The sequence below is a fragment of the Lithobates pipiens genome, unplaced genomic scaffold (genome assembly GCF_037356315.1).
Source record: "Lithobates pipiens isolate NorthernLeopardFrog02 unplaced genomic scaffold, aLitPip1_a1.2 Scaffold_143, whole genome shotgun sequence".
Lineage (NCBI taxonomy): Eukaryota > Metazoa > Chordata > Amphibia > Anura > Ranidae > Lithobates > Lithobates pipiens.
In genome coordinates, this window is record NW_027507732.1 from 286,732 (window position 1) to 301,097 (window position 14,366).

Sequence of the window (14,366 nt, forward strand, 5' to 3'; positions counted from 1 at the left end):
TAACATCAGCACGGGACTCTTGAGTATTGAGACCTTTGTGGTGCAATGGTATATATCATGGGTCTTCAAACTATGGCCCTCCAGTTGTTCAGGAACTACAATTCCCATCATGCCTAGTCATGTCTTTGAATGTCAGAGTTTTACAATGCCTCATGGGATGTGTAGTTTTGCAACAGCTGGAGGGCTGTAGTTTGAGGATCCCTGGTATATATGCTTTGGGACTGGCAGGGTGGTGATCCCCAGCAGGGGAGTCGTGTCCCTGAAGGCTCTTGTGGCAGGCAATGTTTGGAACGGCTCTTGGGGGGGGAGGGCCCCAGCGGAAGTTCTACCAATGCTGGTACCCAGAAGAGACCCTTGTTTTTCCATGGGCCTTAGTGTTATTATGTGCTCCTACCTACCTTTTGACTGCAGTTTTTCTTTTTTTTTTTTTTTAAAACCTTATCTACCAGCTGCCCTAAACACCGTATAGCGCTGGTGGAGCTTATGGGTGGGCTGGGAGGCTCTTGCTGCCAACTGGCATATACCAGGTGTTTTTCCTCATCTCCACTTGCCCAGGCACACAGGTGACGGAAGGGCAGGCATGTTATGGAATGGACAGTCAGCTGGCAGCAGCCATATTGGTATTCTTATACAGCAGAACTGGTCAGTTTTATTGGGCAGCACACGCTGCAGGGGGGTTATCAACTTGCTAAACTGGATAGGTACTACCGTATACCGCTGTTACCATGAGGTGGACCACTGCTAGAACAAAAACATCTGGACATGGTTGGGTTGGAGTTTCTCCCTTGTTCTGGGCGTACCCGCTATCCTCAGGTGAGTTCACTATGATTTGGAGTATTCCTCAGATGGATCCGGCAGTAACCTATCGTAATAAGGCCCTCAAGTTTTCAGCGGATGAGGACCTGATGCTTCATCCAGAGGCCTTATTGAAAGGCTCTTTGTTCTTGTGGGGACGTTCCTTACAACCTGTGATTGTAGCTGTGGGGTGGGGTGGGGGGGATGTCAAGGCCTCAAGGTTTGGGCTCATCAGATGCCCGAAGACCCTGATGGCGATGTTACAGAGCCGCCCTGGAAAAATTGGACACAGAATTGCCGCCCTTCTTCCTTTGTTTCAGAATCACCGACACCTGAAGCCCTGCCTAAGGGGGAGGAGTTATGCCTAGGAGGGAATTTTCATGTTCTTTTCGGTCAATCGCTTAAACCACCTCGGCTCCCATTTTGCTTCTTTCCTGTGGCACAGATATTACCTCTGCATCGTACCTGGGGGGGGTCCGTTTTCTTAACTTGGTACTGAAGTCTCCGAAATCTTTCTTTTTTTTTTTTTTAGGAAGCTCCATCTTCCACTTAATTTTGTTGTCATTTGTACCATGACAGTCGGGTCCTCCCCACCCAATGTGGTGGAGATTTTGATATATAATATTTATAGCAAGGAACTCCGAGGGAGCCATTGTGAGGACTTTCTAATTAACTTACTATGCCCCGTTCTGGGCATATATCTCATATCTAGAATATTTACTATTCTTGGTATCTCAAACACACAAACCTGTTGTTCTGCTGTCTGCATAGTAACTAAGTTACCCCCTATTGTTCACAGCGATGGCCATTTCAGATATAGTGCCTCTTCCTGTGCCACAAGTCCTTGAAATGCTTATTTATGTTGTATCAAAGAGGGCCGACGGTTGGTAAATCAAGAGGTCATTAAACAGGTCTTATGTCGGAACCGGCAGGGTCAGAGATCAAAAGGAAGTTCCTCAACTTATGTAGACATAAAGGCATCGGAAGTTTGATTCTTAACTGGGCTTGGAATTCTAACCAATCAGAATTGGAGGCAACTTTGAACCAATGAGGTGACCCCCTGAGTTCTGATTGGTAGGCATGAGGTTTTCCTTATCTCTCCATCTCGCTGGGCTGCACTTTTGCAAAAATGGTAACGTAGATAAAAACTAGATACTGCGTCTGTATTATTATGTCTTTTCTTTTCTGTAACCGTGTACCATCGGACTTTGCCTTAATATAATATTCATCTCGTGAAAGGATGTGTACGACCATTATAGCAATATTTGGTAACATCGTTGTTTTTAAGGTTGTATCCTCCACATGCTATGGGGTACTCTGTAACGTTTCTTTTCTGTACTATATTATGTTTAACCACTTGAGACCCGCGCTATAGACGAATGACGGCTACAGCGCGGATCTCCTTTTCCTGGACTACGTCTATTGACGTCGTCCCGTGTATGAGCGGCCTGCACACCCCCTGAGGGGCGCGCTCTGTGATCGGCGAGTCTATGAGACTCACCTGATCACCGATCCGAGCAAGGGGTCGATCCCAACCCCCTTATCACGTGATCAGCTGTCAGCCAATGACAGCTGATCATGTGATATAACGGAGCCGGTAATCGGCTATTATTCCTTGCGCGAGGAGAAAAAAAAAAAGCCGATCACCGGTGGCCGTGTTTGGGACATCAGTCCCGATCATGGCCAGCCCTGCCAGTGCCCACCTCATCACTGAACATAACAAAAAAATAAGTACCCCCCCCCCCCGTCAGTGCCACCCTGCAGTGCCCACAATCTGCCTCAACAAAAGGTGCTGCACCCCAGTGCCACATATCCGTGCTCATCAGTGTCATTTACCAGTGCCACCTATCACTGCCGCCCATCAGTGCCCATCTATCAGTGCTACCTATCAGTGCCCCTTAGTGCCACCCATCCGTGCCACCCATCTGTGCCCATCTTTGCCCATCAGCGCCGCCTTATCTGTGCCTATCAATGCAGCCCACCAGTGCCGCCTATCTGCGCACTTCAATGAAGGAGAAAAATGACCCGTTTGCAAAATTTTATAACAAACTATTAAACATGATTTTTTTATTTTATTTTTTGCATCTTTTTTTGTTTGTTTAGCAAAAAATAAAACTCCGAGCTGTAACTAAATACCACCAAAAGAAAGCTCTATTTGTGGGGAAAAAATGATAAAAATGTCATTTGGGTACAGTGTTGTATGACCGCGCAATTGTCATTCAAAGTGCATCAGCGCTGAAAGCTGAAAATTGGTCTGGGACTGAGGGGGGTTTAAGTGCCCAGTAAGCAAGGGGTTAAATAAATTAGATTGTTATCCTTTTCGCACAGGTATCATTTGTTCTTAATTTCATAGTTTGATTCATATAGATAAAAAAGGTCTTTAATCACTTATTTTATGTATAGAAGTGAGGTGGGCGATTTAGCCATGACACCAACAATCTGACTACCTGATCTGCAACATGGCAAAGCCGACTACCTGATAAACAGGAACAGGTTCGACCTTCTGACCTCCCCGCTGCCGGCGGCTGCCGCTCCTGTTCCCATCCTTCCCGGAGCAGTCGGGCCCCTGGATGGTAGAGGAGGAAGTCGGCTCCGGCCCGGATATCCACCATAGCAATGAAATGGAAGGCCCACTTCATCTGCTGCAAGGCAAGAAACTTTCACCCTACAGCTGTTATAAAGGGACGAATCCCGACCCTTCTGCAATCACATTCAGCGATCGTCCAACCTATGGAACGTTCAGCTCACCGACCGGCCGGAGTTCCATCAAGGAGCAGATCTCGGAAGTGCCTGATCTGCTGCTCTTATCCTGTAAAGCCCCCGTTGTGGTCACGCACAAGGGGGTCACGGGGGGTCACGCACAAGGGGGGTCACGCACAAGGGGGGGTCACGCACAAGGGGGGGTCACGCACAAGGGGGGGTCACGCACAAGGGGGGGGTCACGCACAAGGAGGTCATGGTAAGGCTCAGAATTTCCTCACGTAGTTTCAACTGGACCTCTTTCTTCTTCTGCTCGTTTCCATTGGCCGGAATTAGCAGGGGGAGAGTTACATCCATTTAGAAATGCCGACTCTCCTCAATCCTGATGGTCTCCTTAAAGCGAGACTCCGCCGAGACTCCGCGTTTTTTTTATTTTATTTTTATTTTTTTTAAAAGCCAGCAGCTACAAATACTGCAGCTGCTGACTTTTACAATAGTGACACTTACCCGCCCAGCGCGCCCGCGATGTCGGCACCCGAAGCCGATCTCTCGATCGTCTCTCTCAGGTGCTGCCGCCGCCATCTTGGGTATGGGAATCAGGAAGTGGAGCCTTTCGGCTTCATTTCCCGGTTCCCTACTGTGCATGCGCGAGTTGCACTGTGCAATAAGGACGGTCCCCGCTGTCTCTGGGATCCGTGTGTTTCCCAGCAGGCAGCGGGGGACTTGCGGGAAGGGGCGTAAGTTATGCCCCTTTCCGCAGAGAGCTATCCCGGAAGTGGGTGCAGATATCTGGATTATCCAGTTAACTGCACCCCCCTCCCCCCCCCTGAAAGGTGCCGATTGTGGCACCGGAGGGGGGGGGGGGAGGGTTCCGATGAGCGGAAGGTCCACTTTAGGGTGGACCTCCGCTTTAAGGATAAAGCAGCTTCTCATTGGCTCAAAGAAAATCACCATTCAAGGCTTAAGGACTGTACATCACACACAGCCTCCAGGAACCCCTCCCCCTCATATATATATATATATATCCCGTACCCCAAAATTTCCCCAGGCACCACCTGTAGGCTCCAGGATGCTCCTGAAATACACCCCCCCCCCCCCAGAAATTACAGGAAATCTACAGGAGTCATACCCCATACCTCTTCTTTCTCCCCCCCCCCCAGATATTACAGGAAATCTACAGGAGTCATACCCCATGATCCCCATACCTCTTCCCCCCCCCCCCCCCCCAATGATCCCCATACCTCTCCCCCCCCCCCCCCCCCAATGATCCCCATACCTGTTCCCCCAGATATTACAGGAAATCTACAGGAGTCATACCCCATGATCCCCATACCTCTTCCCCCCCCAATGATCCCCCATACCTCAACAGAGATCACACACAGTCCAAGATTGCACACTGTGTATTTCTGGCACAATCGGTAGAGTTATAAGGCATTTGTGAATGAAATAACTTGTAGAGCGCACAACGCAAAACGGAATCGCCTCAAGGCGCTGGAATCCGTACATCTATAATACATTTCAGTCTAAGAACCGTCCGCCGACCTTCCCTCAGAATCCCAGCGGGTGAGACGCCACCACCCCGCCGTTCTCTACCAGAGCGGAGGAGACGGAACGCAAGTTTCTGAAGAGAGCGGATCCCCCTCCTCCACTGCGCAGGCTCTTCAGGTTTCCCCGGACGCGCTCCGCTGCCTGGAAGAAGAGAAACAAGATGAAGACGAAGCGGCTTCACATAGACAGACCTCTAGAGCTACGGACAGACGTCCACTCACCTCCGCACACCAAATGTCACACAGGATCTTCTCATGGACGGCGGTGGGAAGACCCTCCGAGAGAGCGCGAGACGACCTGAAATACAAGACAGAGGATCCATCGCCAACCAATCAGCTCCTTTTTTATACCAGATCCAACATGGCTTCCATCATCCCCTTTCCAGAATATAGTGAGCCCCCAGCACCCCTACCCCCCCCCCCAGAACAGAGGGTGCCCCCACACACCCCTACCTACCCCAACAAACAAGCCCCCAGAACACGGAGTGCTCTTACCTATACACACCTACATCTACCCCAACCCCCCCTTCTCTTTCTTCCTCTACCCCAGAACACACGGAGCCCCTACCTACCCCAACAACCCCCCCCCCCGACTCAAAACACAGGGAGCCCCTAACCACCCCAACCCTCTTTCTTCTTCCCCTAACTCCAGAACACCGTGGAAGAAAGAAAGAGGGGGGGGGGGGGGGGTTGGGGTAGGTAGGGGCTCCCTGTGTTCTGGAGTTAGGGGAAGAAAGAAGGGGGGGTTGGGGTAGGTAGAGGCTCCCTAACTCCAGAACACAGGGAGCCCCTACCTACCCCAACCCTCTTCTTCCCCTAACTCCAGAACACAGGGAGCCCCTACCTAACCCAACCCTCTTCTTCCCCTAACTCCAGAACACAGTGGAAGAAAGAAGGGGGGGGGGGGGGTTAGGGTAGGTAGGGGCTCCCTGTGTTCTGGAGTTAGGGGAAGAAAGAAGGGGGGGGTTGGGGTGTTCTGGAGTTAGGGGGAAGAAAGAAGGGGGGTTGGGGCTCCCTAACTCCAGAACACCGGGAGCCCCTACCTACCCCAGCCCTCTCTTCTTCCCCTAGCCCCAGAACACCCGGAGCCCCTACCTACCCCAACCCTCTCTTTCTTCTTCCCCTAACTCCAGAACACCGGGAGCCCCTACCTACCCCAACCCTCTCTTTCTTCTTCCCCTAACTCCAGAACACCCGGAGCCCCTACCTACCCCAACCCTCTCTTTCTGCTTACCCTAGCCCCAGAATACCGGGAGCCCCTACCTACCCCAACCCTCTCTTTCTGCTTACCCTAGCCCCAGAATACCGGGAGCCCCTACCTACCCCAACCCTCTCTTTCTGCTTACCCTAGCCCCAGAACACCGGGAGCCCCTACCTACCCCAACCCTCTCTTCTTCCCCTACCCCCAGAACACCGGGAGCCCCTACCTACCCCAACCCTCTCTTCTTCCCCTACCCCCAGAACACCGGGAGCCCCTACCTACCCCAACCCTCAGAACACAGGGAGCCCCTACCTACCCCAACCCTCTCTTCTTCCCCTAGCCCCAGAACACCAGGAGCCCCTACCTACCCCAGCCCTCTCTTCTTCCCCTACCCCCAGAACACCGGGAGCCCCTACCTACCCCAACCCTCTCTTCTTCCCCTAGCCCCAGAACACCAGGAGCCCCTACCTACCCCAGCCCTCTCTTCTTCCCCTACCCCCAGAACACCGGGAGCCCCTACCTACCCCAACCCTCTCTTCTTCCCCTACCCCCAGAACACCGGGAGCCCCTACCTACCCCAACCCTCTCTTCTTCCCCTACCCCCAGAACACCGGGAGCCCCTACCTACCCCAGCCCTCTCTTCTTCCCCTACCCCCAGAACACCGGGAGCCCCTACCTACCCCAACCCTCTCTTCTTCCCCTAGCCCCAGAACACCAGGAGCCCCTACCTACCCCAGCCCTCTCTTCTTCCCCTACCCCCAGAACACAGGGAGCCCCTACCTACCCTAATGCCCCTCTCCTTTCTCTCTCTCGAACACAGAAAACCCCTACCTACCTACCCACCCCAAAACACAGGGAGCACTTGCCTACGCCTACCCTATAAAACATAAGCCAACCCCCTTTGGGTGGAGCCATACCTGCCTACCCCACTCCCCCATTCTACCTCCTTCCCCAGAATACAGGCTGCCACTACCTGCCCCCACCCCCTGCAGTGGTCGGAGTCACACCTACCTGGAGAGCACTACGATCATGGCGTACAGATCAATGGCGGAATCAGCGATTCTGTGCAGTATGAACTGTTCATCTGTGGAGGGAATGAGAGCGAATCAGCAGACAGACCTCACAAAATGGGAGGAGACAGTACCGCCTACCTAACGTGAACCGGTCATAACCAGAGGGACTGGGACACAGCAAAGGATGAGTCTCCATCGTGTTGCTGCAATCAGATCTCGACTTTCCTTGGCCGCCAACCCCCCTCCTCAGTCTTCCAATAGTACTTTAATATAAATGGGTGGGACTGGGAGGTAGGAAGGGGTGGGACTGGGAGGTAGGAAGGGGTGGGGCTGGGAGGGGCAGGACACGCGGCTCATCAATGTGGACCTCCTCCGGTGGATTGGTGACGTGTTGGTGGGATGTCTATAAAGCTCCGCCTATGATCCAGACTGAATATACAGGACTGTGCAAAAATCTTAGGCAGGGCAGAGAAATTCTGTGAAGGAAAAACGGTTCCAGAAATCTCGATTTTCATTATTTTTTTTTATTGATTTACAATAGCGAAGGTCCAAATCCAATCAATATTTGGGGTGACCGCCCTTTGGCTTCAAACCAGCATCAGTTCTTACACCCGCAATGTACAACCCCGCCCCCCCCCCCCCCCCGTCAGATTTTGTAGGATTGCAGTCAAGTATATAATTAACCAATTATACCAAAGCAGGGGTTAATGATCAATTTCATAAGTAGGATGAAATAACTGGGTGAGGAACAGCCAAACTCCGCTAGTAAGGGGAGGATTCGTGTCACAGGTCATCCACCGAGGCTGGGCTCAGCAACCAGACACAAGCGACTTATACTGCATCAGCAAGGGCGGGGAGAGCGTAGATGCAGGGGGCAGGGCGGATGTTGGGGAGGAGTGTAGATGCAGCAGGCAGGGGAGAGTAGACGCAGCGGGCGGGGGCGGCCATTGGGCGGGAATAGCGTAGACGCAGCGGGCGGGGGCGGCCATGGGGGGGGGGGGGGGGAAGAGCGTAGACGCAGCGGGCGGGGGAAAGAGCGTAGACGCAGCGGGCGGGGGCGGCCATTGGGGGGAGGGGGGAAGAGCGTAGACGCAGGGGTCGGCCATTGGGGGGGGGGAGCGTAGACGCAGCGGGCGGGGGCGGCCATTGGGGGGGAGGGGGAGCGTAGACACAGCAGGCGGGGGCGGCCATTGGGGGGAGGGGGGTGGGAGAGAGCATAGACGCAGTGGGTGGGGGAACATAGATGCAGCGGTCGGGGGAAGAACGTTGGGGGGAGAGCGTAGACACAGTGGTTGGAGTGAATGGTGGGGCTGTGTAGATGCATCGGTCGGGGGGGGGGGGAAGCGTAGACGCAGAAGTTGGGGGAGCGTAGACGAAGTGGTCGGAGTGAATGTTGGGGAGTGTAGACGCAGCAGTCAGGGGCAGAACGTAGACCCAGTGGTTGGGGGTGGAACGTTAGGGAGAGCGTAGACGCAGCGGTCGGGGGCAGCCATGGGGGGGAGCGTAGATGCAGAAGTCGGGGGAGCGTAGACGCGGCGGTCGGGGGAGTGAATGGTGAGGCAGCGTAGATGCAGCAGTCAGGGGAAGAACGTAGACCCAGCGGTCGGGGGGAACGTTAGGGATCGTGGACGCAGTGGTCGGAGAACATGGAGTGTAGGACGCAGTGGTGAATGTAAAATATTTGGCAGTTTGTTGGGAGGAAGGGTTGGAGAGCGGTACAATGATGAGCGTCTGCAGCCAACTGTGAAGCATGGCGGAGGTTCCTTGTAAGTTTGGGGCTACATTTCAGCCAATGGAGTTGGGAGATTTGGTGGGGGCGATTGGATGACTGCCATGCTGAGAAATCCAGGCAGATACTTCTCCATCATGTCATACCATCAGGGAGACGTGCGATTGGCCCCAAATGTATTCTGCTGCAGAGCCGGAAGGAGGAGTCCTGGAAGGGATGGTTTGGTCCCCACAGAGCCCCGATCTCCCCATCATGGAGCCTGTCTGGGATAAAGGATTGGAGGCAGCCGACATCCACAGAAGATCTGTGCCTTGTTCTCTACCTGACATAGAACCACCTACAATAACCTACCTGCTGAGTTCCTTCTCACACTGGGTGCAAACCTACCTAGAAGGCGGGGCACCCCAAATGTTGAGGTCGACCGATTTGGGTTTTTCTCGATGCCGATTTTTTTTTCTTCCCCCCCCCTTCATCTAATAAAATCTAACAGACACCTTTCACACCGGGGCGTTTTTGAGGCGCTTTTGGGCTAAAAATAGCGCCTGCAAAACGGCTCCCCCGCAGTCTGTGTGGAAGCCCCGAGTGCCGTCACACCGAGGCGATGCGCTAGCAGGAGGTTATAAAATAAAGTCCTGCAAGCAGCACCTTGTATACCCCTCCCCCACCTCTCCCGCCCATTGATATGAATGGGCACCATTGCTGAAGCGCATTCAATGAGATGCGATTTGGCAGCGGCGCTTCACGAGCGCATTAAACCTCTTCCTCGGCCGCTAGCTGGGTTACATGCGCCCCACTAGCAGCTGAATAGCACCGCTAAAATGACGGTAAAGCGCCGCTAAAACTGGCAGCGTTTTACCATCAACGCCTCCCCGCTCCAGTGTGAAAGCCGCCTTCATTTAACATTTATTAACCACTTTCAGCCCCGGACCATTTTGCCGGTCAAAGACCAGACCACTTTTTGCGATTCGGCACTGCGTCACTTTAACTGACAATTGCGGGTCGTGCGACGTGGCTCCCAAACAAAATTGACGTCCTTTTTTTCCCACAAATAGAGCTTTCTTTTTGTAGTATTTGATCACCTCTGCGTTTTTATTTTTTTTCGCTATAAACAAAAATAGAGCGACAATTTTGAAAAAAAACGCATTATTTTTTACTTTTTGTTATAATAATATATCCCCCAAAAATATATAAAAAAAAACTTTTTTTTCCCTCAGTTTAGGCCGATACGTATTCTTCTACATATTTTTGGTTAAAAAAAAAAAAAAAAAAAAATCGCAATAAGCGACTATTGATTGGTTTGTGCAAAGTTATAGCGTTTACAAAATAGGGGATAGTTTTATAGCATTTTTATTAATCATTTTTTATTATTTATTTTTTTTTACTAGTAATGGCGGCGATCAGCGATTTTTTATTGTGGCTGCGACATTGCGGCGACACATCGGACATTTTATACACATTTTTGGGACCATTGTCATTTATACAGCAATCAGTGCTATATAAATGCAGTGATTCCTGTGTAAATGACACTGGCAGTGAAGGGGTTAACCAGTGGGTGGCAGTGTATGGGGTTAAGTGTTCCTAGGGGCGTGTTACTAACTGTGGGGGGGTTGGGCTTTCATTTAGTGTACACTGATCTCTGCTCCAATCACATGGAGCAGAGATCAGCGTCACTAGTTGCTAGGCAGAACGGGGAAATGCTGTTTACACGGCATTTCCTCCATTCGGCCGCTCCGTGAGATGATCGTGGGGATGCCCGCGGGGCGATCGAGTCCGCGGGTCCCGCGACCGGACTCACGGGGGTCCCGACCAGCGCGGGAGCGCGCCGCCGGCGGCGCGCTCCGGATGGCAGGGCAGCATTGAATATTGGACGTACCTGTACGCCAATATGCCTGCCCCCGTGCCATTCTGTCGACGTACATCGCCGTGCGCTGGTCGGGAAGTGGTTAAACAAAACAATCAGTTCACTTGTATGTATCATTTAGATTAAAAACAAAAAAAACTATGTTTTAAATCAAAACATTTTGGATGAAAAAATAAAAATGGGCTAACTTTGCAAATTTTTTTTTTTTTTTATTGCGTTTGAAAGACCGCTGCGCAAATACCGCGTGACATAAAATATTGCAACAACCGCTATTTTATTCCCTAGGGTCTCTGCTAAAAAAAAAAAAAATTATATATAGTTTTTGGGGGTTCCGAGTGATTTTCTAGCAGGAAATACAGGACAAGTGTCAGAAAAGATTTAATCTTTAATGGTTAAACTGAGAACTTTCTCCACACAGAGATCAGATGATTGATAAGTAGAAAACTTTGTATCTCTTGACTCTTTTCTTGGCAGCCCAGAGAGGAGGGAAATCTCTTCTCTGATGTCTTCAGGCGACTTACATTCACTTCTATTACTGGAATCATTTGTAAGTCGCTGAAGAGATCATCGGCCTTTTTATCAGCACAATCCCCCCATGCTGATTAATTAAAAAAACTGCAAATATCGGCCGACCTCTAATATCTATATATATATATATGTCAGGGGGTTGACAAATTTGCTTTGAATTTAAGGAGCCAGTTTTTGTTTTTTTAGAATGGTATGGATTGTCAGCTCCCGGGGTAAGGCCACTCATTTTCACCCCCTATCCCTAACTCACAATGGAGCACCCAGTCAATAACTCCATTGAAACGCTGGTACATCAGGGTTATGGGCTGACCAGAAAGAGAGTAAGGCTGGCAACAGATGGAACTGGTTGCCACTGGCAGGTACGTGGAACTGCCAGATTGGCACCGGCAGGTGACACTGGTTTGGAACTGGCAGGTGGCACTACTGGCACATGGCACTGATTGGCAGGTGGCCCTGGTTGGTGATGGCAGGTGGCCCTGGTTGGTGGCACTAGTTGTCACTGGCAGATGGCACTGATCGGCGGTGGCACTAGTTGGTGTTGGCAGGTGGCACTGGTTGGCGGTGGCACTAGTTGGCACTGGCAGGTGGCACTGATTGGTGGTGGCACTGGTAGGTGGTGGCGAGTGGCACTGGTAGGTGGTGGCAGGCACGTGGAACTGCCAGATGGCACTGGCAGGTGGCACTGGTTTGGAAGTGGCAGGTGGCCCTGGTTGGTGATGGCAGGTGGCCCTGGTTGGCGGTGGCACTAGTTGTCACTGGCAGATGGCACTGATTGGTGGTGGCACTGGTTGGTGTTGGCAGGTGGCACTAGTTGGCACTGATTGGCGGTGGCACTGGTTGGTGGCAGGTGGCACTGACTGACGGTTGCACTGGTTGGTAGTGGCAGGTGGCACTGGTTGGTAGTGGCAGGTGGCACTGATAGGTGGTTGCAGGTGGTATTGATTGGCGGTGGCACTGGCAGGTTTCACATGGAGCACTCTGTTACTGAAATGTAACAGAGGAGCTGTCAGAATTGAGCTTGATGTCGGAATGGGCGGGACCCGGCCGGGGTGGGCGGGACTCAGCAGCTATCAAACACCGGCCAACGATTGGGCTGCTTAAGAAAAGGGTGTGTGTGTGGTGCGGCCACATACACGTAGCGGCCCGCCCAGATTCCATTGGCTGGTGTTTGATAGCTGCCGGGTCCCGCCCACCCCGGCCGGGTCCCGCCCACCCCGAACGGTTCCCGCCCACCCCGGCCGGGTCCCGCCCACCCCGGCCGGGTCCCGTCCACCCTGGCATCAAGGTGAAATCTCACACAATTTAGCGCGCAGCCTGGGGTTTGTGGAGCCCTGAGAGAGATGGATATATATATATAATATAATATATTGTGTGGCCCCATAATCTTCTCCTATTGCCTTGGGGCCCCATGAGTTGTCAGTCCGCCCCCGGGTGTGATGTTGTAAATGAAGACGCTTCCAGACATCAAAGTGTTAATATAAAGGGATATAGATATATATATATATATATATATATACATACACACACACAGAATACACATACTGAAAAGGTACTGGAGAGGCGGGGCAGATATAATCTTGGGATTTAAAAAAAATAAAAATAAAAAAAATAAAAATAAAAAAAATAAAAATACTGTCCCTGGTCTTATGAGGCCGGCAACCCTGATGGGGCCCCTAGTGGCATGGGGCCCTCGGGCAGTGCCCGAATGATCAGTCCACCCCTGATCACATCTGCCCAACACCTTTCCAAGTAGTGTGTTAAATATACACTCACACACACACACACACACAATTGTACTTAAAAGTTTGCATACCCCTGCAGAAATGTTGCCATTTATATTGAGAAGATGAGCGATGATTGCACCATTTTATTTAAGGACAGACAGGGGGTCACATGAAGCCATTTGACGATTGGTTGAGTCTTTACTGCACCACCAATAAACCCACCGCGGGGTGTGTCGGGGGTCGGGTGGCGAGGGGTGTGGGGGGTGTCGGGGGTCGGGTGGCGAGGGTGTGGGGGGGGGTCGGGTGGCGAGGGGTGTGGGGGGGTGTCGGGGGTCGGGTGGCGAGGGGTGTCGGTTATTTTGTGTGGAACTTGTACAGTAAAGACTTCTTCCTGGCAGCTCTTTTCTGTCCGAGGATCATCATATTTTGCTCCTTGGAAAACAAATCACGCCGTCTTTTCCCGGAGCAGCCGGTATTTCTCCGGAGGTGACCTGTCTGGATTTTTTTTTCTTTATATCCCAAACAGTTCCTGAAACCACAGGGGGGGCGCTCACTCTGCACTCCCGCCATTCAAGGAATACAAGGTGTTCCCTGATTGGACGAGTTGGAGAGGCGGGGCGGTCACGTGTCGGTCTAGTGTTCATTGAATGGCGGAGGTACCACGTGAGCGCCCCCCTGTGGTCAGTGTGAAGTGACTCCCCACATGGCGGCAATCACTAGAAATATATGAAGACACCGTGCCAAGCTGGACCAATGTGAGGGGCCACCCGACCCCTCTCACCCCCCCCCGATACCTCCAATGTTACTATAGAGACCCCCAATATACAGACAATCTTACCCATAATCTTCTTCCCGTATTTCACCAGAACTTCCTCCACCAACAATCCGAACTCTTCCAGAGCGCCGACAGCCTGAAACCAGGAAAAACACTGTACTCACCAGGCTCCACCCACAAAACCACCAGGCTCCGCCCACAAAACCACCACGGGCTCCGCCCACAATGCAACCACCACCATACTCTGCCCACAATGCTACCCCCACCGGATTCTGCCCACAAAATCACCACAGCTCCACCCACAATGCCATCACCACCACCGGGCTCCACCCACAATAGCCATGCCCCGCCCCTAATACTATCGTCGTGCTCTGCCCACATTGCTACCACCTAATACTACAGCAATGCCCCACCCCCCAATACTACCGCCATGCTCCACACCCCCCCATACATATTGCTACTGCATGATCCACCCATCATCCATTGCCGTTCT

At 52.0% G+C, this 14,366-nt stretch overlaps 1 protein-coding gene across 1 annotated transcript in view; it reads right to left on the bottom strand.

Moving 5' to 3' along the window:
• Positions 1–4,879: 4,879 nt before the first annotated feature.
• The window catches only part of LOC143981387 (fermitin family homolog 2-like), a 49,444-nt gene continuing 39,957 nt past the window's right edge, over positions 4,880–14,366 (bottom strand). Inside the window, exons 7-10 of the mRNA XM_077479204.1 lie at positions 13,937–14,027; positions 7,255–7,327; positions 5,265–5,340; positions 4,880–5,184 (exon numbers count right to left, since the gene is read on the bottom strand). Coding sequence (XP_077335330.1) covers positions 5,044–5,184; positions 5,265–5,340; positions 7,255–7,327; positions 13,937–14,027 — 381 coding nt within the window. The 3' untranslated portion in view covers positions 4,880–5,043. The remainder of the gene's footprint in view (positions 5,185–5,264; positions 5,341–7,254; positions 7,328–13,936; positions 14,028–14,366) is intronic.